The 24864-nt window shown below is 34.6% G+C and overlaps 2 protein-coding genes across 3 annotated transcripts; one reads left to right on the forward strand and one right to left on the reverse strand.

Moving 5' to 3' along the window:
* The first annotated feature begins 6119 nt into the window (after positions 1-6119).
* Positions 6120-16032, forward strand: LOC114717575 (protein PLASTID TRANSCRIPTIONALLY ACTIVE 14). Of its 2 annotated transcripts, XM_028902784.1 has the most exons (13): positions 6120-6322; positions 6406-6552; positions 7100-7237; positions 7383-7508; positions 8234-8362; positions 9288-9377; positions 10221-10371; positions 11984-12093; positions 13776-13847; positions 14451-14556; positions 14898-15095; positions 15700-15742; positions 15855-16032. In XM_028902784.1, the coding sequence occupies exons 1-13, from the start codon at positions 6263-6265 to the stop codon at positions 15931-15933; spliced, it is 1449 nt and encodes a 482-aa protein (XP_028758617.1). In that variant the 5' UTR covers positions 6120-6262; the 3' UTR covers positions 15934-16032. The 2 variants fall into 2 exon arrangements, with proteins under 2 accessions (XP_028758617.1, XP_028758618.1); XM_028902785.1 differs by lacking the exon at positions 13776-13847.
* A 5344-nt stretch (positions 16033-21376) lies between these two features.
* Positions 21377-24379, reverse strand: LOC114717578 (pentatricopeptide repeat-containing protein At3g57430, chloroplastic). Its single transcript, XM_028902787.1, has one exon. It carries the CDS (start codon positions 24277-24279, stop codon positions 21544-21546), a length of 2736 nt encoding a protein of 911 aa, XP_028758620.1. The 5' UTR covers positions 24280-24379; the 3' UTR covers positions 21377-21543.
* Between the last annotated feature and the right edge of the window lie 485 nt (positions 24380-24864).

A 24864-nucleotide genomic window follows, 5' to 3' on the forward strand; every position in this document is an offset into this window, starting at 1 on the left:
ATGCTTCCTACCAAACGCAACGTTAGTATCCAAGCATGCAACTAGCTTTGATTTTAAAAATTATACTAGCTTTAATTCTTAATATAAAAACTAGATTACTAATTTGTGAATATTAAAAAAATAATTAAGTTAGTTATTTGTAATAAATAAATACTGTCTTCGCTCTGAAATATCCTTAAAAATAATGTGTATTGAAACTACCATTTGATAGAAACTCCTTAAATATACAACCATCATAAGGATTGCTTGGAAGTGAAATGAATAAATATTAGAAATAAAGTATATTGGGATCCTATATTTAAAACCAAATTGAATATCTAACTAATCATTATACTACCTTCTGTCCTAATTATAAGACCCAATTGACTAATTTGAGAAGATTAAGAAAAGAAGTTAAGGTAATTATTTATAATAAATAGGTGTTGTCTTTCCTAAAAAAATCCTTACTGATCAATTATATTAGCTAGAACTACAATTATTAGAAGGACTACCTTGGAAAAAAAATACATAAATATAAGAAACAAAATGGATTGGGATCTTATATTTAGGACCAAAATAAAATTCAAACAGGGTCTTATATTAAGAACGGGAGGTAGTATTAAAGACCAAAGATAGTATAATAAAGAGCCAATAACCTAATAACCTACAGGAAGATAAACGTTACATATTATTCACAGGGTAGAGTGATCAATTAACTCTAATTGATAAGCTTCCCAATTAAACATGAAAAGTAATAACATTGTAAATTATCCTAATAAAATATAAATATTGCTAATTAAAACTGGATAGGTGAGAGATGAGCTCTAGTGTCCATACCAATACCAACTAGTCTCTTGATCGTTTGTCATAAATTTTATGAATGTGGTCAAAATTATTAAAGATTTTCAAAATTCTATCGAGAGTTTCTGTTTTCGCAGCATCGATTAGCATTATTTAAGAAATACTTATATTAATCAGGTTGATAAGAAATAAACTAGCAGTATAAACTGATAGTACAACATTAATTATTTCGTAGCCTTCACACAGTTGGTTTTGTTGTTATTTATTTTTATCCTCATTAGACTATGATTTACGGATCTTTTGTTTCACATGGTCAATGTTTCTTTGCTATTCTTTTTTTTTTTTTAAAACAGATCATCTACTTATCTATATATTGAAATAATAAATCAATGTGAAAATGACCCATAGGTCCTACATAAATAAATTGAATACAAAAATGTCCAAAAAGAATCATATTTATAAGCCAAACTTAACAAATATTCATATGTACTTATAAAATTTATTCACAGTTAAAAACTTGTAGAAAAGTATACTTGTTAGAACTTCTCTATATTTAATTTTCTTACGATGTGTGGGTAGTAATTTTCCCTAAATTTAATAATCATATTGTCTATTTCTCATATTTATTTTGTGTTTGGAGATACTTAAATTTCATGTGGTTCCAAAACACAGTTTTGTTGGAGGCAGTTCACAAAACGTGGTTTAAAGTGGACACAGTTATGAATCAAAGTATGCATCGATGGTTCTGTGGACACTTATGGTTTAAAGTAGTCTACAGGTACCATGTGGAAGCTGCCTCAACAAGATTGGATACGCTAAGAGATATTGGTAGTCCTATCAATCAAAGTGGTCTAAGGAAGTGTTTGAATGAAATCAAATCATGATTTGGAGAATAGCTTCTGAAAAATAGATTTTGGGAGAATAGATTTTGTGAAAAAGTGATTCTGATAAAGTCAGAGTGTTTGGATAGTTGTTATCAGAAGCACTTTTTATATGTACAAATTATTAAAAAAAGCATAAGTTAATATAATAATTACATAAAAAATAGATTTTATAATATATTTTAATTTGAAAGAATAAAATTGTTAATAATATATTTTTGACTAACACAATTAATAATAGGGATAATTAATCTCCAGGTACTTATAGTTTCATCTGATTTTTAATTAGGTCCTTATAAATTTTTTTCTTTTTATCAGCTCCTTTTACTTTCGTGTGTTTTTAATTAGGTCCTTCTATTTTTTTTTCTTTTTATCAGGTCCTTATAGTTTCACTTATTTTTTTAATTAGGTGCTTTGTAGTTTTTAAAAAATTATTTATTAACTTTATTCTTTAAAATTAATTTCATTTTTAAATTAATAATTATATAATTGGAAAAAATAATTAATATAATCATTTAGTAATTAATAAATAATCAGAATAATAATTATACTTAAATATAAATTATTTATAATCATATTTTAATTTTATAAAAATTTATTATTATAATTTGAATTTTATAATTATAAAAATTCAAATTGAAAATAAATAATATATTTGTTTAACTAAAAATTTAAAAGAATATTAACATAAGATTGTTACAATAATTTATTATTTTTAAAATGTTATTATTTGTAAAATAAAAAATAAAAACTACAAGGACCTAATTAAAAACAAAGTAAAACAATAAGGATCTGATAAAAAGAAAAAAAATTATAAGGACTAGAATAAAAATATATGAAAGTATAAGGACCTGATAAAAAGAAAAAAAATTATAGAAACTTGATTAAAAACCAGTTGAAACTATAAGGACTTATATATTAATTATCCCTTAATAATATATAAGATAATATAATTAATAAATAATTAATATGTGTATATATATTTCTAAAATGTAAGATTAAATATGTTTATAGAAAAATAATCGAGAGGTCTTAAAGTCATATTACTGTTGGGATCTACTCTGAGAGGCAAAATTATACTCTCTAATTTGAGTCAAAAATAGAATGAATTCACTTCTTATAAAAACATGATTTTAAGCTCAAAACCATGGTTTTATACCAAAACCGTGATTTTGCTCTAAAACCGTGGTTTGTTGATTTTCCTCCCAGTTTACCAAATTTTTGACTCAAATCATGATTTGGGTCATTTGCCAAACAGGCCCTAAGACTTCTGCTACTTGTGATCTTCTTCGGGTTTATCAAAAAGCTACGAGAATGTTTAGATTGTCGCTGCCTCGCTGGCATAGGAAAAAGCACAGTGCATCCTTCAAAAGCCACGGTGAACATTGCTGTTGATAATTTCTCTCGTTTGGATTGGTATTTTTTTGATATTGACTTATGCCCAAAAGTAACTTTTTTTCCACCACCACTTCTGATTACTTTTTCACCGCACCCCTCCTAGTTTCTCATAGAGAGAATTATAATGAGGTTCTAAAAAAAAAAAAACAGTTGAAAAACAAGTCCTATAAGTTATCATTTTCTATTATAGGACTTGTCATTACAGGCTGTTAAGGTCATTATTAGAATATTTTTGGTAATTATATTTTTCTGTGAGTCTTGATTGTAATTCCCGCTTTCTCATATCCCATTCATTTTTTATTTATTCTTCCATTTTTGTCCTTACTCCTCGTGCTTCTTTGTTTACTGTTGTCCTTATTTGCCTACGTCCTACGTCCCATGTCCTATCAGTGCACATGTCGATTTGGGGTAATGTTATTTTTATTTATATATATTTATTCATTTTATTTGTTGTTATATTATTTTATTTCCTTACATTACTTATTTTATATAATTTTTATTAAAATAATTTGTTTTGTATTTACAATTTTTCCAATAAAATATTTATTTTTTTATTTGTCTAATTTTAATTTTAATATTTTTTTTGAATCATTACATTATATGCGTATACTATTTTTATTTTCTAATTATAGTTTTATTTATTTTTTTAACTATTACCACATTAAAAACATATAATATACTCCTCGATCCTTAATATAAGACCTAATTATTGAGTTAATTTTGGTCCTAAATATAAGACCTATTTCTCATATTTTTTAATTTTCTCTAAATTACCCTTATGGATATTCTCTCAACTATAATCAAGTAGAAGATGGCGAGATGATATTAAGAAAGATGATTATGGTATTTTTAGAAAAACATATCATATTTCTCATAATTAACTAACTTACTTAACTTCCTTAATCTAATCAAATTAGTTAAATAGGTCTTATATTAAATATTGGAGGAGTAAAACATTACTATTCAATAAATTTTATGTCTTTTTTAGTCATTTTACATTAAAATTATAACCTATCTATATGCAATTGGATTTTAATCACATGTTTAGGGAAGCAAATCATTGTGTTCCTATTGATTGGCTCATATTAAGAACATCAATTAGATGCTGAAGCCTTTTCCTGATTACTTCCTAACGGAGTGTAGAAACTTGCTTTTAGATTATTATGTGTTAATCAATCTCTTATTTATAAGCGTTTTATGCGATGTTCACGATCTTAGCTTTATTTTTTTTATTTTTCTTTATTAACTTTAGGGTTATTCTAATATTAGTTTTCTTATAATTTCTTACGATTTTATTTTACTTGACTGACTGTTTGTAACTTTTAAACTTATATTATTTAATATTATTTTATCTTTTTCTTTTAAAAAAAGGTGATCTTTGTATTAAAAGGAAAAAATGAAAAAACATATTCTAGTTTTATTAATCGTGGAGAGTACTAATTCTCAGTTGCCAAAAGAAAAAAAGAGAGTTATTCAACGTCTCCAAAATATCTATAATTTAAAATTGCATGCATAAGTTTTAAAAAGTTATGAGATGGTTCATGTTATCACCAAAAAAACGTAAAAATAAGATAGTTCGATCATGTTGTTGTAAAAGTTAATGTTATTTAACCAAAATATCCTTAATTAATTAAAAAGCATGTCAAATGGTCGACTTATAATTACTGTTACTAATAAAGATCAACATGTACGTAAAACTGTAAAAAAACGCTTGTGGTAATTATTTTATCAAAATAACAAATTAAAATATGCTTTTTTAAGTTCATTGTCTGAGGCTGAGCCTCTGTATGTGTGTGATTGTTTTACATACTACCTCCGGTCTTTAATATAAGACCCTGTTTGATTTTTATTTTGATCTTAAATATAAGATCCCAATCCACTTTGTCTCTCATATTTATATATTTTTTTCCAAAGTAGTCCTTCTAACAATGATAGTTCTAGTCAATACACTTGATTTGTAAGGATATTTTAGAAAAAACAACACCTATTTAGGACAAATAACTAACTCAACTTACTTCCTTAATCTCTTCTAATTAGTCAACTGGCTCTTATAATTAGGACCAGAGGTAGTATATTACAAAGAGGAATCAGCCATTGCATATTACATACATTAATACAATTTAAACTATTTGAACGTTAATTACCAGAAAGTTGGTCCCTAAACTTCCATCCTCGAATTCATTATTGTTTATAAAAAGAAAATGAAATTAGTCCAGAATATAGAAGCATTGTTGGTTTTTTTTTTATAACAAAAATTTGTACCATTTAAAAGCTTAGCGTTGGGATAGCTAGAAACGTTGTTCCTACACCCAGAAAAACTAGAAACTGTTTCGGATACCCAAAAAAAAAAATAAAAAGAAACGTTGTTAGTAAATATAAGGAAGAAGATGAATAATTATGTTTGTTTTTGCAGCAGAAAGGGGAGAATACTAAAATCACGCTGTTCAAAATATTAATTAAATTTAATTAAAAATAATAAATATGTAAGATATAATATGTATTTTTACAATTATACTTTTGTTTGTAAAGAGCACAAGACAAATAATGAGTGAAAATTTGTTACAAAAAGGTAATAAGTGACATATATTTAATAGGAATAAAAAATAAAAATATTAATTTAAAATTTTAGACACAAATTATTATATTGAGGGACATGAGATAGACCTCATAAAACACATCTAGAAATATTACATTCGGTCTTTAATATAAAGTTAGTTTGATTTTAATTTGATTCTAAATATAAGATTTCAATCTACTTGGTCTTTTATATTTTTTTTAAAATAATTTTTGTAATAATTGTATATGTTAAAAGTTTTATCAAGTAATAGTTTCAGCTAATCACATGATTTGTAAAGATATTTGAGCAAAAATAACATATTTATTAAAAAAAAAACTAACTTTATAATTTTTTTAATATATTTAAATTAGTTAATTAATTTTTATATTAAGCCGCGACGACAGTAGCAGTGAGGATTGCCTAAAGCAAATACAGCAAAAACACAGAAAGGATGGGAACTAAAATATGTCCGAGAAATCAGAAGCAGGACACACTCTCCGGGGAGAAAAACCGGATAACGTTCTTTCAGTTTTTCTTCTTTCTTTCATGGTGCTGCTGCTGCTGGTGCTATCATCTCACTAACCACTCGGTGGAGCGCATTTTATGCGCTTAGATTTCCACTCTCTTCAATCCCTTTTCATTTCCAATGGTTTCTTCTTGGCCTCTCTCTCAGCCTACCAGTCACAGCTTCTTCTCTAAAACCCAGGTTCAGTTTCCTTCTCTTGTTCTTCTCTTTCCATAACTCTCAATCTCAAGTTTTTCATCAATTTTGGGTTTCACTTGAAGCAGTTGAGAGGATTTGGCCATGGCTCTCGGCGACCCAGCTTCTCATTTTGCCGCGACTCCGAAAGCAAAGTTCGACCCATCAAAGCTTTGGTTGATTCAGCCCCATTCCCCTTATTCCAACCTCCCAAAGTTGAAGAGTCGTCGTCTGAGGTAAATTCCAAACCTTATTTCACTTATCCTTTCATCGGTTGTGCCCAATGGCACGGCACTTTAACGGCGGAGCTGTGTCTGACACACGTATCGCAAAATACTTCAACTTGCATTTATACATTTGAGCATTATAGAGTTTGTTGTGTTTATTCGTGCTAGTATCAGGCTTTCTCAGTTGTTGATATGGAATAATAAGTGGGACCTGTCTGACTCCAGTAGCTCAGAGTGAGTGAATTAAGTTTTATTGTTGTTAGCAAGTTAACTTTTTCCACCATTAGTTCTTGGGAGTCTTTAATTTTGATACAACTAGACTGTGGTTTTGTCCTTTGTACGAAGAGCCACGCTATTTATGCCATGACTAGCATGGTATAGCTTCCTATAGATTTTATACTATATAGATATAGATTTTGGGAAGCGACTAGAAGCCCTGGCTGGACTATACTGTCTCAGTTAGCAGAGTAAATTTTGTTGCCATGTGTTGTTTAGGGATCTTCACTTTTAGTTAAAATTGAGTTATGGCTTCATGGAAATTCTTTCGTTCCTGCAGTTGGAGCCAGCAGACCCTGATTTCTACAAGATAGGTTATATTCGAAGCATGCGAGCTTATGGAGTTGAGTTTAAGGAAGGGCCTGACGGTTTTGGTGTGTATGCTTCTAAAGATGTTGAACCTCTTCGCCGACCCAGGGTGTGTAGCTTTTAGCATGTGTACAGCTGTAATTTCTGGCACATGAAAAACTAGCTGTACATATAGCAAAATTCAGGGAACCTATGATCTGGCCATAGTCCAAATTCATTTTCCATATTGATGTCAATTGTACTTGCTTGAGCAGGTTATAATGGAAATTCCTCTTGAATTGATGTTAACCGTGCGTCAGAAGCTCCCATGGATGTTCTTCCCTGATATAATTCCAGTGGGACATCCAATATTTGATATTATCAACTCAACAAATCCAGAGGTACTTTCAATTCTTTTTTCAAGACAGTAATTCAGAGCTAAAATGAACATACTGAAGTTTTTGTTTGTTTATATATTATAAAGCAGCCATATCTTAAAGTGGCCATGTTAATTTTAAGATCAAACAGAGAATCTAACGTAAAATTTAGATTGGTTGTCAAGGAGATTCATGGTATTTTATATTGGAAGTCTTACAGACTTTCAATGTGTGACAAATGTGTCATACCCCAAATCTGAACCTTTTAAACTCCTCATTCAATGAACTCCCTCCAAAGAAAATCACAATAGATCTCATCCTATATTTGTAGCACCCTGAACTATTATTCTTGTAAAAATCTGTATTTCTTAATACTGGGTTTTAGTCTTCCATTCATAATTTATTTTGGCTTCTTTCCTAATATAGATCGGTCATTAATTTTCAAGTTAAGCTTTTTCCCCTTTAAGTCCTTTATAAACTTCCTACTTTTAAATATGTATGGATACATGTCATTGGCGTATGGTGGTGGCATCCATACTTGACATGCTGACATCCCTAAGTGTGTCCTTCCTTCATAGTTTGTGTATGACTGTAACATCTTCTTATCAGTTTATCACTTATGTTATTGATTGACTGATTGTTGAATATGGTCTGTCTCAGTTCCATGAGCAATAGCACCTGCGAAGTTAAAATATGCTCCTGCTGGTTCAGGTTATCTTAATTCTAATTGCATGACTCTTTTGTGGCAGACAGATTGGCACCTTAGGTTAGCATGCCTGCTGTTATATGCAATGGACTGTCAGGAAAACTTTTGGCAGTTGTATGGTGACTTCTTACCCAGTGCTGATGAGTGCACTAGCTTACTTCTGGCGAAAGAGGTGAGTACCACCTGTTTTATATTATTAAACCTTTATTTGATAATATTTTAAATTAGATGAATCCCTTTCTTGAGTTAGTGTGAATATGACAATCGTGCTGAATACTGATTAAAAATTGACGTCAGTGTCTGATGGATGATTGTAATTCTGAAAATTAAAGAGAAGAGGGAGAAAGGGGAATGGGAAGTGAGGACAGAGAGATTGAGAGAATAGGAGAGAGAGAGTAGGAGTCAGAGAAAGAGAAGAGTCAAGAAGGTTCTGAGTAATGCGCAAGTTTATTCAGCATTTATCTCAGGCAATACAATCCGAGTATTGTTCTATTTAGAGGCCTAGGTCCCTAACGGCTAGTTCTTAACCGTCACACCTAACTTCTATATTATTATGCAACAGTGCCACACTTTTAACATGCTGGATTGGAAGTTTTTAACGTTTCAAGTTTTCTTTTCCATTTATTCTTTTCTGCATTGATGTTGAATCATGTCATCACACTGAAAATTAATTTTTGTTACTTATCCACGTTGTTTGATAAGTGGGCCTATCTTTTGGACACTCTGCTTTAATTGATTCCTCTTTTCAGTTGCATTTGATGGGTGGCTTCATCAATGATTTGAATGTAAGAGTCGTGCAGCTAATCTTACTATGAGATTGCATTTGGCTTATTAAAATGTCCATCCTCGGCAATTTATTGTAACTCAAGGTCTTTTTTTTTTTTCCCAATTTTTTTATTTGGGAAGATGACTACTAACATTGAATCAGAAAATATATGTTGCCCTTGTCGGCCTGAGTCCTCTTTTTCTAAGTTTTATTGCCCAAGTTCCTCAGAACTCATATCTATAGTTACATGCATATCTGTTTTTTAACTTACTTTACACCTTATAGTCTGGCATGATTTATATGCTCTCTTGTTCATCTGTATACCCTGCAGGAAGAACTGTTGGAGCTGCAGGATTCGAATCTTGCATCTACCATAAGGAATCAGCAACGTCATGCCTTAGAATTTTGGGAGAAGAATTGGGTAAAGAGCTAATTGCCTCTTTTAATTTAGCAAGTGCTGCAAGCACTGTAACAGCCTGTCTCAAGCTGCGTACTTTACCATGTGAAAACAGAGCAAAAATTAAATGCAATGCTTTTTAAGGATAAAATCCAGCAACTGCTGTCTTTTGAGGAAGTTTTTGACTGCCCTGTAGTCATGAGTAACCATGTCTCGTCTGTTTTCTATAAGGCTTGTCCTTTCTTTTCACTCATGCTATCTTCTTTATTCCTCACTTTTTTGTCATGGGACTGAAGGCACACACCAAAAAGGACCTTTCTTGGCTCTCTCTATTCTCCATATGAATTCCTCATTTTTCTTTGCTAGTTTTGTAAAGCATTCTTTTATTGTGAATGCTTTGGGATTATGCAACTGATGCATTTCAAAACTGCCCCCAACTGAATGTTTACCTTGTGATATGTTGTCCATTCCATTCCATATACCAAATAGCCCCCGAATCTTCAGACATATTTATGATTCAGCCGCTTGATTTTTTTTTTTTAATTGTTGATTCAGTGATATCTTAGATGTTAATTGAGTTGTAATGAGCTATGTTTTAAGTGCAAGCATAGCTTTTTCAAAGATTATTATTTTGTTGTCATTCTAATTATATTAAATATATTTGATATATATATGTATATAATATAATTTGCACTAAATTCCACTTTAGCGCCCTAATAAGTCAACCAATATGGCATTAAATGCTTCTTCCATTGCAAGTGGATTTCTTTTATGTGCTATCAATATAACTATGCTTCGCATTATTATATGCCATTATGTACAATGCTTCATTTCTTATTCTTAACAAATCTTTTCAATCTTGCTCAGCACAACAGTGTTCCCCTTAAGATAAAGCGTCTTGCTCGTGATCCTCAAAGGTTCATGTGGGCAGTTGGTATAGCACAATCACGATGCATTAACATGCAAATGAGGATTGGTGCACTACATCAAGATGCAAATATGCTGATTCCTTATGCTGGTAAGCTTATTTATCTAAAATTAGCCTGACTATATGAAACATTTTTCTTTCTTAATATATTTAAACAATTGTCATATTTTTATAACTTCATTAGTTATCAATTCAACAATTTGTCTATTATGCCCTTAGTCTGTTTTATATGTTTATTAATATTAGAATTTGATGAACAAGTAGCAGGAGATTGTGTGATGAATCAGTTTCTCCAGCTTGACTTGAAGAGCTACTTTAATTTCAGTTATAAGGGTGTTGGCTATTAATTACCTTCCTCGTGGAGCTTTTTCTTTTTTCTTTTTTCTTTTTTCTTTGAAGATGGCAGCATGTAGAGATCAATTTGTTTGGTAGTTTGAATTAATGTCATGAAATCTGTGGTGGATTTGAAGATAGTAATGCTATCATTGTACGCCTTTTGTATTAAGTTAAATACCCGAGGCCCAGTGGAGTTCCAAATTTGACAAATACAACAAATGGTCTTCCGAAACCCTTAACAAAATCTCTATCATGTTTATAGTTTTGCTCTAGATTCAGTTTCCTTACATAATCCCTGATTTCAAATGCATTGTTGGCTGATTGGAATCCCAAATTCGATAGATACCATGTAAATTTCCAAGTTTTCCCCCCTGATATGGAAGCCGTAATGGATTGACAATAATTGTTCACAAGATACTAGACGAATCCATGGCCCTAAAATCCAATTCCAATTAGTGCTGCCATGCGACCTCAGTGGAAAGTAAAGGGGACTGTTAAATCTGTAAGAGGCGATTCTTACTAATTTTATGAAGTAGAGATGCCTTTGGAAATTGTTCAAAACTTATTTTGTTTGTTGGTAATCTCAGTGATAATTGGCAAATAATTGCTCTTCTCCTTTTCTGGTTACTTGAGACTGTCAAACTTTTATCACAGTTTGTTTTTATGTTTTTCCTTTCTTTCCTAGCATTTGTAGATTTTTTTCTTTCCTTGTTTAGGTTCTCAGCATTTGAGATCTCTCATTTTCCTTCCCTGAGCTAATCCCTATATTTGTATTGCCTTTCCATCCAAATAAAGCAAGAATCCAGAGCATGAGTTTTCTATTGTGAAAACTATCACGATCCCATATATTTTGCATGAGAAAGGACTTCTTGCATGGTGAAATGAATCGATTTATATATCCTCGTGTCTCATTTATCACAATGCCTTGATTTCTCCCCTTTCCTTTGGATACCTTCATTTATTTTGAGGGTGTTTGGTTAAATGTGTTTCTGCCTAATTCTGAAAAGTCCATCTGCTTGTTCCCCACTGTCATGGTTGGTAGCTTTTCCTTCATTTATTCTGAGCCATGTGTTTATTTGTCGTAATAAATTACTGAGTCAAAATCTTCACTCATTTTTTCCTCATTCATATTGTATAACAAGTTGTACATCTTTCCACAGAAAAATAGATGGTTTTGTTTGGGGAAAAGTATATGTGTCTATGGAAATCTGACAATTGCAATGTAAAAAAAAAATATAAGTCGCAGAGGGAAATAAACAATAGTGTGAAAAACACGTCTTACACTCCTTAGAGGTGTGGAGATATGCTCATCAGTTTATGCTGTTGCCTATTTAATCTATTTGACCAATTTAGTCTTGTTTTCTAGACATGCTGAACCATTCGTTTGAGCCAAATTGCTTTTTCCATTGGCGCTTCAAGGACCGGATGCTTGAGGTGCTGATAAATGCGGGACAGAGGATTAGAAAGGGAGATGAGGTAACTTGTTTTTGGAAGACATGTTTAATAGATTCCTTGCATATAGTTAATGTTACTGTAATGGGTTATACAAAATCTCTTGTCTAAAACCGGAGAAAGTAGAATTATGCGCAGAAAGCTGAGAGAAATGTAGCTATTGGTTTATGTGGAAGTATTAAATTCTATTCTTGGTTCTTCTTAGCATAGTACTCCTTTGGTCTTAAATATAGGATCTAATTCTTGAGTTGGTTTTGGTCCTAAATATAACACCCATTTCTCATATTTATCAATTTTCTCTAAATTACCCATATGGATACTCCCTCAATCATAATCAAGTAGAATAGGTAGAGAGAGTATTAAGAAAGATGATTATAGTGTTTTAGGAAAAATGTATCACTTTTCTTATAATTAACCAACTTACCTAACTTTCTTAATCTAATCAAATTAGTTAAATGGGTCTTATATTAAGGACCGAAGGAGTAGGTCCTAAGGATATTACTATATGTTCTCTTAAAGAATATTTTTGCATACTTGACTATGGCTCATGCCTATAAATGGAGACCTCGCCAATTTATGATGTGACAGATAATACACTTTGAAGAACACAAATTCTCTGCCCCATTTCTGAATTTTCTGCCTCATTTAAACAGTTTGATAACTTATCTCTTCTGTTGGTTGGCTTAGAGCTAGATTCCAAATCCTTCTTCAATGCATGAACTATTAGGTGATTTGGCATGGACGACGAACCTTGGTTATAGTCATAGGGACTAAGGGGAAACAGTTTTCCTTTTGGCAGAATGTTGAGAAATTAGGGAAAGCTGAAGTTTGGGAGAAAGGGAGTGACACCAAACAAAACGTATTAATTGAAAAACTAACGACTTTTAATATAAAAGACTGACCCACGGATTTTCTCATGACACAATTATGGAAAGATTCTTGCACGCGTTAGGCACTGTGTAACTTCTTAACTTACAAGACTCTTATTTCTTTAGTGCCTCTGAAAAGGGCAATTCTTATGACCTATTTTACTTTCCCTAGTTCTTAATATCTCTTATAAGACTTTATTAAGAAAGGTAACAGAGAGAACAGACGGTTCAGTAATTTTCCTAGGAAGAACAACCATAAAAAAGGAACAGGACACACAGATTATAAGAATAAAAAACCTCCCTTCTCCCAGAAAAGCTCATAAGCTGAACCCTCATAGAAGCTAGAAAAGATATCTCTCCTGAAGATCTACTAGTAAGAATCTCTGGGTGAAAATTTGTTACATTCTGGCCGAAAGTGATGCAAACCAGCAAAGAGTGCCACTCTATTATATCGCTTTCTTTCATACTTCCAAAATTTGAATTAATTAAAGAGATAATTTTCCTAATTGTATGTGCAAATTTTCTTTCTCCCCAAAATGCGAAACAACTTACACTACAATCGCTGCACAACCACATGATGCAATTATAGGTGACTGCTACATAACTGTTAGTGTATAATAGCCCCTTTTTTTCAATGTATCTTCAAATGAATGGTCCGGATACCCCTAGAGTGACAGATGGAGAGTGTTATTATCTATGAGCTATATCAAGATATCAACACGTTTTCTAAAAGAGATGTGGAGTGGAAAAAGTATTGTCCTCTGAGTCTTTATTTTGTAGTTTGTCTCCTGTCGACACATTGTGATCCTGACTATACTGTCAAAAAATTTTAAACAGATGACGGTTGATTACATGAGCAGACAAAAAAATGACATGTTTATGCAAAGATATGGCTTCTCATCATCTGTGGTAATTTTCGCTTCCATTTTAAACCTGATGGAAAACAATGCACTCTAATTTCTTTCTGCTTTTTCTTGAAATCAATCGAATGAGTCCCTACCATGCTAGTTAGAAGAAGTCAGATGCTGGAAGCCCTTCATCATGAATGTCAGCTACGGTATAATTATTTCTGTAACATGTACAATTTAGTTTGAGATCTTTTTTCAGCTACGGTTAGTTGATTGGTTCACTTTAGGTGTTTTATAAGTTTTAAAATATTTCAATAGACTAATTAAGCAGAACTCTGAAAACTGTATTGTACTGGTAAGTTCAACTAGTCATCTCAGTTCAAACTTCAAAGTTTAAACCTAGGCCTCATGAAGATGGCAGGTACATAGCGATTATGCGTCAGACTCTGGATTATATGTGTGGTCCATTTGACCATAGTAAAACCTGTACACCACAAATGTCTGTTCCGGTTTGTACACCCCGTTCATTTTTCAAAACCATGATATAAAAATATTCAATCTTGCAAATGATATATCTATTTCTATGATAATCAGTTTGCTTACATGCTTGCCTATGATTACCAAGATGCATGAACTGTAATCTCAAAATAACTTAAATTTGCAGAATCCTTGGGATGAGATCAAATTCTCTGGAGATGCACGCATACATTTGGATACCTTCTTGTCAGTGTTCAACATATCTGGCCTTCCTGAAGAGTATTATCATAACAGTAGGTCAACTTTTTTTTCTTTTTTGGGAGCTGAAAGTAGGTCAACTTAAAACTGCTGTCTGCTTTTGTGAATAATTTAGAGTAAACCAACTATTGTGTCTCTAAATTGTTAGGCTAATTATTTTTAGTCTCTGAAGTTAGTGAGTACTGAATAAAAGGATTATTCCTCAACATTTTTTAGTCACTATACAAGAGGATTAATATGTGATAATTTTATGATAATGACTAACTCATGCATTCACTGATTTTTGGAGACGGGATGAGTCATATAGGGACCAAATTGTTATTTTGCTTGCTATGTGTATTGGCATTAATAAAATTTGGTGTGAAATTTGTCGCAGCTCTGCTATCTAATGAGGGCGATACTTTTGTTGACGGAGCAGTCATAGCTACAGCACGAACACTGCCAACTTGGTCAGATGGGGATGTTCCTCCAATTCCTAGTGTGGAACGGAAGGCTGTGAAGGAGTTACAAAATGAATGCCAACAAATGCTTTCAGAATTTCCCACAACCTCCAAGCAAGACCAAAAATTGCTAGGCAAGTTTGGTTTGCATAGTCTGACGCCATTGTATCTGTTCTCATTTCATCCCAAAATTTTATCTTTGAGAATGTTTTACCAGCTTAAAAATTCATTTTATCGGCAAGGCTCTCAATTAAGGACTGTCTGCCTGTCCTTCCCAGTAAGCCTTTTAAGATTTGACAGGCCGAAAAAGAAGGTAGGTAAAATCCTGGCCCAGCCCAATTACAGCCGCAAGCGAGCTCTATGGGCCAAGCTTGAAGGGTCATAAACAAGCACAGAAAAAGAGTCATGCATGACGCATTGAACTTGTTTTTAGTCATGATAAATGCATATAGACACTTCATAGTGAACGGGCTGGCCCATAAGACCCGACTCATATTGACACTTACAGCTAGAAGACTACATTATTCACTGCCTCTGCGATCTTTGCTCCCCTAATAAGATTTATACTAGTAACTTGGGACTAATGTTATCCACTAGGTTGGGTTGAGCCTGCTATAACGTCCATGTTCAAATTTGATGTGCCTGTTTAGTGTTTAGCCTTTAATTTGAGTTTTTGTTGATAAAAGCTAATACTTTGCTTAAATATATATATATTTATATATATATATATGGCCCCAGATTCACTGCAGGATGCTACCAGGACTCTTGAAGCTGCAATAAAGTATGTCTATTTCACATCATCTAAAAGTTCCATAAAATTCTTTTGATATTACTTTCAATTGACTGATGAAATCCTCTCTTAATGACCGTCATTGTGAACTTTACATGAGCAGGTACAGATTGCACCGGAAGTTGTTCATAGAGAAAGTCATCCAAGCATTGGACATCTATCGAGACAGATTACTCTTCTGATTTCAAGTCACTAGGTTGTATTATGTGAGAAATTTTGTGACATGCGTGGTTATACAGATAATGCTTAGGTTATCCATGCTTCTCTTTCTATGGTTTTCACTCTTTCTACTTCTTTATTGATGCCCCAGGTGAATTTAAAAGCTATATAAAAGGATGTGATGTTAAAGTGGAACCAATTAGACGAAACTAACTAAAATATCTTAAATGAAGCTCACTTTGATATCAATGTAGGATTTGGATTCCCTAAATCAAGACGTTCTTAATTCATTCAAGTGTTAGATCTAGGCAGCCTAGATTTCAAGCTTACGATTTTTCAATTAAGTCCAATGTTTTTTTTTAAGGTTCATTCGGAGGAGATTATATTTAGTTTTATAATAAATATATTAAAGGTAAGAGAAAATTATGCCATTTAAATTGAATAATGAAATCTGATTCAGGGTAAACTTATAAATTTACTTTGAATCAAATTTTGAACTTTATTAATATAATAATTTTGTAAAATTTGTAAATTTACATTGTGTGGGATAGCGAATGGATGTAGAGTCAAATGTGAATGACTATACAACCTTGACTTTTCTTTTAAGGAGTCTTTTCAATTTAGCATGGAGGATGGAAGGAAATGGAGTGATTTTACTAGAGGAAAGGGAAATATTTTAATAATTTCTAGTTGAGTTTAATTAGAGAGGAGGGGATTAGACGAATTTTAATGATTTTTTTATTTAGCTTTCAAAAAAGTAAGGATTATGATTTTGTTGTGATCAAAATACAACTCTTCCCTCCGAAACCTCTAAATTTGAAGGGGAGGCTTCCAAATTCTCTAAACAAACAGGAGATAAATTGAAACCATAAGAGATTTTTTCCTTTTCTCCAAATTCACTCAAAATACCGCTTTTCTTGACGTAAGCAAATTGGAGCACGTTCAGTACTTTGGATAGGGCCTATTTCTGATAACAAACATTCATTTCGCTTTTTTCATGGAATTGCCGTGGGGCTGGTAATAGATCTTTCCCACGGATTCTGAAAGATGTAATAAAGAAATATGGTATAAATGTTATGGGCCTCTTTGAGACTCGAATAAGTGGCGATAGGGCTGATAAAATGGTCAGAAAATTGGGCTTTAACAATTGGCTCAGAGTAGAAGCTACAGGGTTTGCTGGAGGGATTTGGGTGTTATGGAATGACTGGGAAACCTCTGTGGAATATATCTGGTCAACTACTCAGCTTCTCCACTGCAAAATTACTGATATGGCTTCTGGGGAAAGTATGTTAACTACTTTTGTCTATGAAGACACAACAGTAGCGAAAAGGAAAAATCTCTAGGAGGCTCTAAAGAAGGTAGCAGAGCTGGCCGATCATGCATGGCTAGTTTTGGGAGACTTTAACTCGTTTCTCACTCTAGAAGACAAGATAGGAGGAGCCCCTCCGATAAGCCAGATGATGGCACACTTTAGGAATTGCCTAAATTCTTGTAATCTGCTTGAAGTTCCAGTTGTGGGGGATTCTTACATGTGGGAAAAAGAGGGGGTTAGAGAAAGATTAGACTGGGCATTATGTAATTTTGACTGGGAAATTTCCTACCCTCATTTTAAGTGCTTCCATCACCTCAGATTCAAGTCTGATCACAGGGTCATAGTGGTCTCGGGAGGTACTAACCCCAAGAAGACTGGTCCGTTGTCTTTCATGTACCAAGCTGCTTGGTGTCTTGAGGAGGGCTTCAAAGATTTAGTTAGAACCTCCTGGGAGAACCGACAATGGCAGGAAGGACAGCAAGTTTTCACAAAACAAGCAGGCATCTGGAATGAGAAGACCGTGGGAAACATTCCAAAGAAGAAAAGGGAAATCATCAGACGGTTGGAGGGCATAGACATGGCTAAAATCGCTAATCCCTGCAATGGACTTTTTCTATTAGAGCAAAGTCTATGGCGTGATTATAATAAATTAAGCCAACAAGAGGAGTTGATCTGGTTCCAGAAGTCAAGATGCCAATGGATTCGGTTTGGAGATAAGAATTCCGGCTTCTTTCATGCAACCTGTATGATGAATAGGAAAAGAAATAGGATTGAAGCCCTAAAAGATGATACTAGCAATTGGACGTCTGACCAGAAGAAAATGAGCAATATGGCTTTAGATTACTTCAGAAGCCTATACTCTAAAGACCCAAATGTCAGTCATATTAACACATGGCCAGTGGAATTCCCTTCGCTCTCCACAAGACAACTTGATGACATTCAGAAGGAGGTTTCTGTGGTGGAGATAAAAAACGCAGTGTTTGAAATGGGGGCCTTCAAAGCGCCAGGACCAGATGGGCTGCATGCTCATTTCTTTCAATCCCAATGGGATGTTGTGGGACCGAAAATCTGCACAATGATCTCCAACATGTTCGGTAATCCTTCGACTATCAGGGAGATAAACCAAACAAAGATTGTGCTGATTCCTAAGGTAGATCATCCTACCTCTCTAAAGGACTTCAGACCCATATCTCTGTGTAATGTCTGTTACAAAATTCTGAGTAAGGTGATAGCTAACAGATTTAAGGGGGTAATGGATTTATTGATAAAACCAAATCAGAGTAGCTTCATCAAGGGTAGACAGAGTTGTGATAATATTATCATAGCTCAAGAAGCAATTCATACAATGAGAACCAAAAGAGGTGGGAAAGGGTTTGTAGCAGTTAAAGTTGATATGGAAAAAGCATATGATAGGTTGGACTGAAATTTCCTCAATTTCACCTTAGGAAGTATCGGTTTGAGAGGAGATTTTGTTCAAATCATTATGGGATGTGTTTCAACCGCCACAATGAAAGTGTCCTGGAATGGTACTCAATCTGAAACCTTCTCGCCAAGCAGAGGGGTTGGACAAGGTGATCCACTAAGTCCCTATCTGTTTGTTCTTTGCATGGAGAGGCTGGGGCAACTAATAGACTTTGAAGTCAGACAGGGTAACTGGAAACCTATGAAGTTGAGCAGTCGAGGTCCTATGCTATCCCACCTATTTTTTGCAGATGATTTGGTTCTTTTCAGTGAAGCCTCCGAGGAACAAATGACTGAAATCAGAAAGGTGATGATGTTTTTCTATAAAGTCTCTGGTCACAACATAAACCTCCAAAAATCTAAAGTCTTTGTTTCAAGGAATATACATGCGACTAGAGCAAACATATTCAGTTAAATGTTAGGCGTTAACTTGACAGCTGATTTGGGGAAGTATTTGGGGGTTCCGATTCTTCATAAAAGGGCAGTTAAATTGACCTTTGCGCCAATCATACAAAAAGTCAACCGGAAATTGGCAAGTTGGAAAAACAAGTATTTGAGTTTGGCAGGGAGGACTGTACTCATCAAATCGGTGTTATCCTCATTACCATACTACCAGATGCAAACTCTTCTCCTCCCAGTTGGGGTTCTGCAGGAGATTGAAAGGTTAAGCAGGGAGTTTTTCTGGAGATAGGATTCAAACAATAGGAAATTGCACCTCATATCTTGGAAGACTATTAAGAGCGAGAAGAAGGCTGGGGGATTAAGGATTCGGGACTTACAATATCAAAATTTTGCGTTCATCATGAAACTGTGCTGGATGCTACTCACCCGACCAGAAGTGTTTTGGGTTCAATGTCTGAGGGACAAGTACCAGTGCGGAGAGGACAAATACCCTACAGTGGAAAAGAAGAGGAAGCAATCAGCAGTTTGGCAGGCTATAATTTCAGTTTGGGAGAAATTTACTACAGGAGTAGGAAGGAAGATCGGTAATGGTAGAAATACAAATGCCTGGAATGAACTATGGACCCCACTGGACAGGCCGCTTATACATTATGCAGTCAAAAACTTCCACCTTATTGATCCTGAAGCCACGGTGGACCACTTTATCACAAGTAGTGGAAATTGGGACATTGATAAGTGGAAAGAGATACTCCCAAGTTGGGTCATCAGAAAAATTTGCTTAGTAAAACCAACTCAGCAGGAGAGAAATGATATCTTCCATTCGAGATTGTCAAACGATGGGAACTTCAATGTCAAATCTGCTTACCGACTAGTCAAAGCAGAAAGCTACCAATCAGAAATCAATAGCACTCAGTGGCAAAAGATCTGGCGATGGGACATTCCTGAGAGAGTCAAGTTCTTCCTTTGGCAGGTCATCCATGAGAGAATCCCCACAAATGCCTTAAGAGCGAGACACTGTTCTAATACTCCACCTGAGTGTCCTTATGAGTGTAATAGTGAGGAAACCATCATTCATGCTTTGAGAGACTATGAGTTTGCAAAAAGAATTTGGGCACTATTCATTAACCCCCGTAATATTCCTGTGTTTTTTAGTGGAAATTTGCAGGTTTGGTTAAAGAGAAATCAGAGGATCAATCCAGGAGCGAGAAGGTTAACACGCTGGCCGTGGCATAAAGTCTTCGCAATGGTTTGTTGGCTAATTTGGAAGAGCAGATGCAAACAAGCCTTCGAAGGAGTGCATCCCCAACCCAGAGAAGTATATCATCACTACTTGCACCAACTGATGGAAAGCGTGGAGGAAAATAGACTAAAGCACCAGATTTATCAACTACCTGATAGAGCAGGTTGCAGATGGAAGGCACCACCTCAAGGAGTAATCAGAATTGATGTGGATGGCTCGGTCACAGGTCAAAAGCATGGCGCATGTGGAGGAGTTGTTCGTGATGAAAGAGGATAGTGGCTGATGGGATTCTAGAAATGCCTAGGATTCACATCAACCACAGCAGCAGAGCTTCAAGCGATATATGAAGGTCTAAAAGTCTGCAAAGATATGGAGCTTGCACGGATTAAACTGTATACTGACTCTATGGAAGCCGTTAACTTACTGATGTTAGACTGTTGCGCCACTCATCCCCTAAAAGAGATGGTGAACGATACAAGGGCTCTAGTACTCTCCTGTTGGGACCTTGAGATTATTCATACACACAGAGAAGCACTCAAGTGTGCTGATATCCTAGCCAGAAACGCACACAATGTCAGTAGCAATGGAATGTATTCAGCATATGCCTAGACCAATTGAGACTTGACTGGGAAAGCTCCAGCCAGGGAGCTGCGTCGCCTTTTAGTGGATAATGTTTTCTGTTTTGAACCTTCAAGTGTAATGCTTGCCTTGTAATTCAAAAAAAAAAAAACATTCATTTCGCTTTTGAACCTTTTTCGTGACATCAGCATCTCAAACACTATGTAGAATGAAAATTAAAGTTAAGGAACTAAATTAAAATCTTATGTAAAGTTAAAAGATTAAAATTATACTTTAATCTTATAATTGTCTACTGATTCTATATCTGTTTTTCATTATTTATCTTTTAGATTTAAAACTCACTAAATTTGGAAATGTTTTACTGACTCAAAAATATTTTGATCAAAATAAATTTAGTTATGAGGAATTTTCTCTAGGTGCAAAACAGGAATGAATATTTTACGGAAGAAAGAAATCACATCATTAAATCATCTCTCAAAAACCAAGTAAAATTCACCCAGCTTACTAATATATGTGCTGAACTAGATCTTGCTTGACTTGACACTAAAAAAATCACCAATTCCGTTTACAAAACGAGCTTAAAATAAATAAATGAATAATCCTTCGCGTTTATGCATATATAGGTATATATTTATTTATTTACCAATAATCCCCACAAGAACAAGTTCCATCTCTGAAATGATGGAACCTTCTTACATCTCTCAAAATAATCTCCCTGTCCATGATCTTTGATATGAACTTAGTAGCAAGATGGCAGTCATTGCAGACCCTAAGGTTCTTGGCTACTCTAATGGTTGTTCCAGGAGGAGTATTCAGAAGGCCAAAAGCTATTGCCAATTTCTCACTGTGTCCACAAAGAAGAGTTTCTTTCTCTTCATCATCAACATTGTGAAGCACACAAGAAGTATCAGGCACATATCCCTCCTTTCTCATTCTCTCTGATAGAGTTTCAAGAAAATCATACAGCTTCTCACTTTGGGGATGTGTCATATCCCCTGCCAGAAACTTATGCACCTCATCACCAAACTCGATCCAACTACAACCGGGTTCTTTCCTTACTCCCATTTCCTTCATTTTCTTCCTAACATCCATTGCCTTGTCCCACAATCCAACTGAAGAGTATATGTTAGACAAAAGAACATAGTGGCTTGCCACATTTGGCTCCAACACTAATAGGTGCTCGGCTGCAATTTCACCAATTTCCACATTCTGGTGATTTCTACAAGCACCGAGCAAGCTACTCCATGCATCTATTTTATCCATGTCAGATGGCATCGAATTGATCATCTTATACGCCTCTTCAACCTGGCCAGAGCGACCAAGCAAGTCTACAAGACAAGCATAATGGTCAGCTTGCGGTTCAACCCCGTGTTCATCTTTCATTGTGTTAAATAAAGCAAGGCCTTCATCCACCATTTTGGAATGGCTACAAGCAGCAAATATAGCAATATAAGTCACTTCATTGGGCCTCACTCCTCCATTGTTCTTGGCTCCTTCAGCTGACATTCTTCTGAAAAGTTCCAAGGCTTCTTCACCTTTCCCATGCATTCCATATGCCATGATGAGAACATTCCAGGTGATAACATTTTTTATAGGCATTTGATCAAACACCCTTCTAGCTAAGTGCAAGCAACCACTTTTTGCATACATGTCAACTAGCGCACTTCCTACTGCAACATCTGTTGCAAGCATCTGTTTTATGGCATAAGCATGAATCTCTTTCCCTTTACCCAGTGCTGTCAAGGCAGCACAACCAGGAAGCACTGTCATGAGTGTTACCGAGTTTGGCTTGAGGGGAACCCCATCATCCTCATAATCATCATCAGTGCTGAGATTGTCTTCATCTTCTTCTCCTTGCATGTTATGTAAAAGATTAAGCGCATCATCATGCCTTCCACAAACAACATAACCAGTGATCATTGTATTCCAAGCAACTATATCCCTTTTCTGCATGGTGTCAAAGATGAATTTTGAAACCTCTATCTTACCTATTCTGGAATACATGTCCATTAATGCATTTAGCACGTATCTATCCCTCTGTAGGCCCCTTTTTAGTATATAACCATGGACGCCTTCTTTGCATAAAAAGTCATCACAGCGCGCACAAGCTGGTAGAATGCTTGATAATGTGGTTGCATTGGGACAAAGATCAGAACTAGATATCATTTCCATGAAGATATTTAAGGCTTCCTCATCAAACTCGTTCTGTGAATAACCAGCAATAATAGCATTCCAGACAGCCACCGTCCTTTTCAATATTCCATCAAAAACCAGTCGACCCTTTTCAACTGCTTTGCAATTGCAATACATGTCAACTAAAGCACTACCAACAAAAAAATTCTGAATTAAATCAGTGTTTCTCAGGGCATATGCATGTATTTCCTTTCCGGTATTTAACAACTCTAATTGGGAGCAAGCAGGAAGAACACTTGCCAATGTAACCCCATCAGGTTTAACTCCATCAAGAAGCATAAGCCGAAGATAAAATAAGGCCTGCATAAAATGATCGTTTTGTGAGAACGAACTAATAATGGTATTCCAAGAGACCAAATCTCTGTTATCAAAGAGCTCAAATTGAGCTTTTGAGTCATCGACTCTTCCTAATTTTGCATACATTGCCATCAAAGCGTTGTTTGTGAATGATCTCCAATCCCCTCTTCTCAGACTATAGGCATGCACTTGCCTTCCGAGCCTGATCCCATCGTGCTTACGCAAGTTGGAACAAGCAAGAGCAGCACTCACCAAAGTGAATGAGTTAGGCTCCAAATTTTCCAAAATCATCAACCGAAATGCCTCTAAAGCAAATTCCCACTCCTCAAATCTACATAACGTAGAAATCATCGAATTCCACGAAACTTCATCTCTATCAGTTATTCTTTCGAACACCTTGTACGCACCCCCAATATCTCCACATTTCCCATACATATTAACAAGGGAATTAGCCACGGTCACAGAAGACAAAGCATACCCAAGTTTCACCACATGGGTATGTATCTGTTTGCCCAAATCCAAATCCTGAATGCCCGCTACGGCTTTTAGAACAGCAGGGAAAGCGAAATTGTCGGGTTGAATATCCGACAAGATCATCATTTTTATATATGCGAAAATGGCTTGGTCGAACTGATTGGATCGAGCTAGCGAGCGAAGCTCTTCGATCCATGAGGAAGGGGAACGAGATTGCAATAGAGGTTCAACGTTAGAAGAAGTGGTGGAGGTAGCGGAGAAGTTGAAGACAGGAGAAGTTACAGAGTTGGTGGCGGCGGCGATGCTGCCGTGGCCGACGCCGGAGAGGTGGGTTAAAGGAAGGGGATTGTGAAGAGAAGAGGAAGAGAAGGCAGGAGAGAGTGGTGGAAGGAGGAGGGTTAAAGCCGACATTACGGTTAAGGTAGTTATTGCAGTTGAACGCAGTTGCTCACACCTTTTCTATCTTCCTTATCCAAACCAAACTGCAAGGTGATATGTTATGACATCACGATATCTCGTGTGATATACCTCGCATCGAACTGTTGGAGTTATGAGATGAGAGCACAAGTTCACTCGCGGGGCTGATAGTTATGACCATTGACTAGAAGACCTTTAAAATTTGGAAAGACAATGACTAGAGCCCTACTAAGATATATATATATATATATATATATATTCCTTTCTATTTTAAAGATAAAACTTATTTTATAATATAAATTATATTATAAAATAGATTTATATTTTGAATTAAAGGAGTATGATCATTAAAAAAACAAAAATCACAAGTGAACAGTACGAATCATAAATGTTTATCATTTTCTTACTTTTGAACTTGATATTCATTTGTCATGAAATTTTTTAATATATTTTTTCTTGGAATTACATTATAATTTTACCTGAAATTTACTCTTAAAAATGTGAGAAATGTCAGAGAAGTTTTTTTTTTTAACTTATTTTTATAGGAAAAAAGAAAATAAATTATATGCTATATAAGAA

The sequence above is a fragment of the Neltuma alba genome, unplaced genomic scaffold (genome assembly GCF_004799145.2).
Source record: "Neltuma alba isolate B1F8T4 unplaced genomic scaffold, ASM479914v2 tig00011756_pilon, whole genome shotgun sequence".
In the NCBI taxonomy this organism is placed as follows: Eukaryota; Viridiplantae; Streptophyta; class Magnoliopsida; order Fabales; family Fabaceae; genus Neltuma; species Neltuma alba.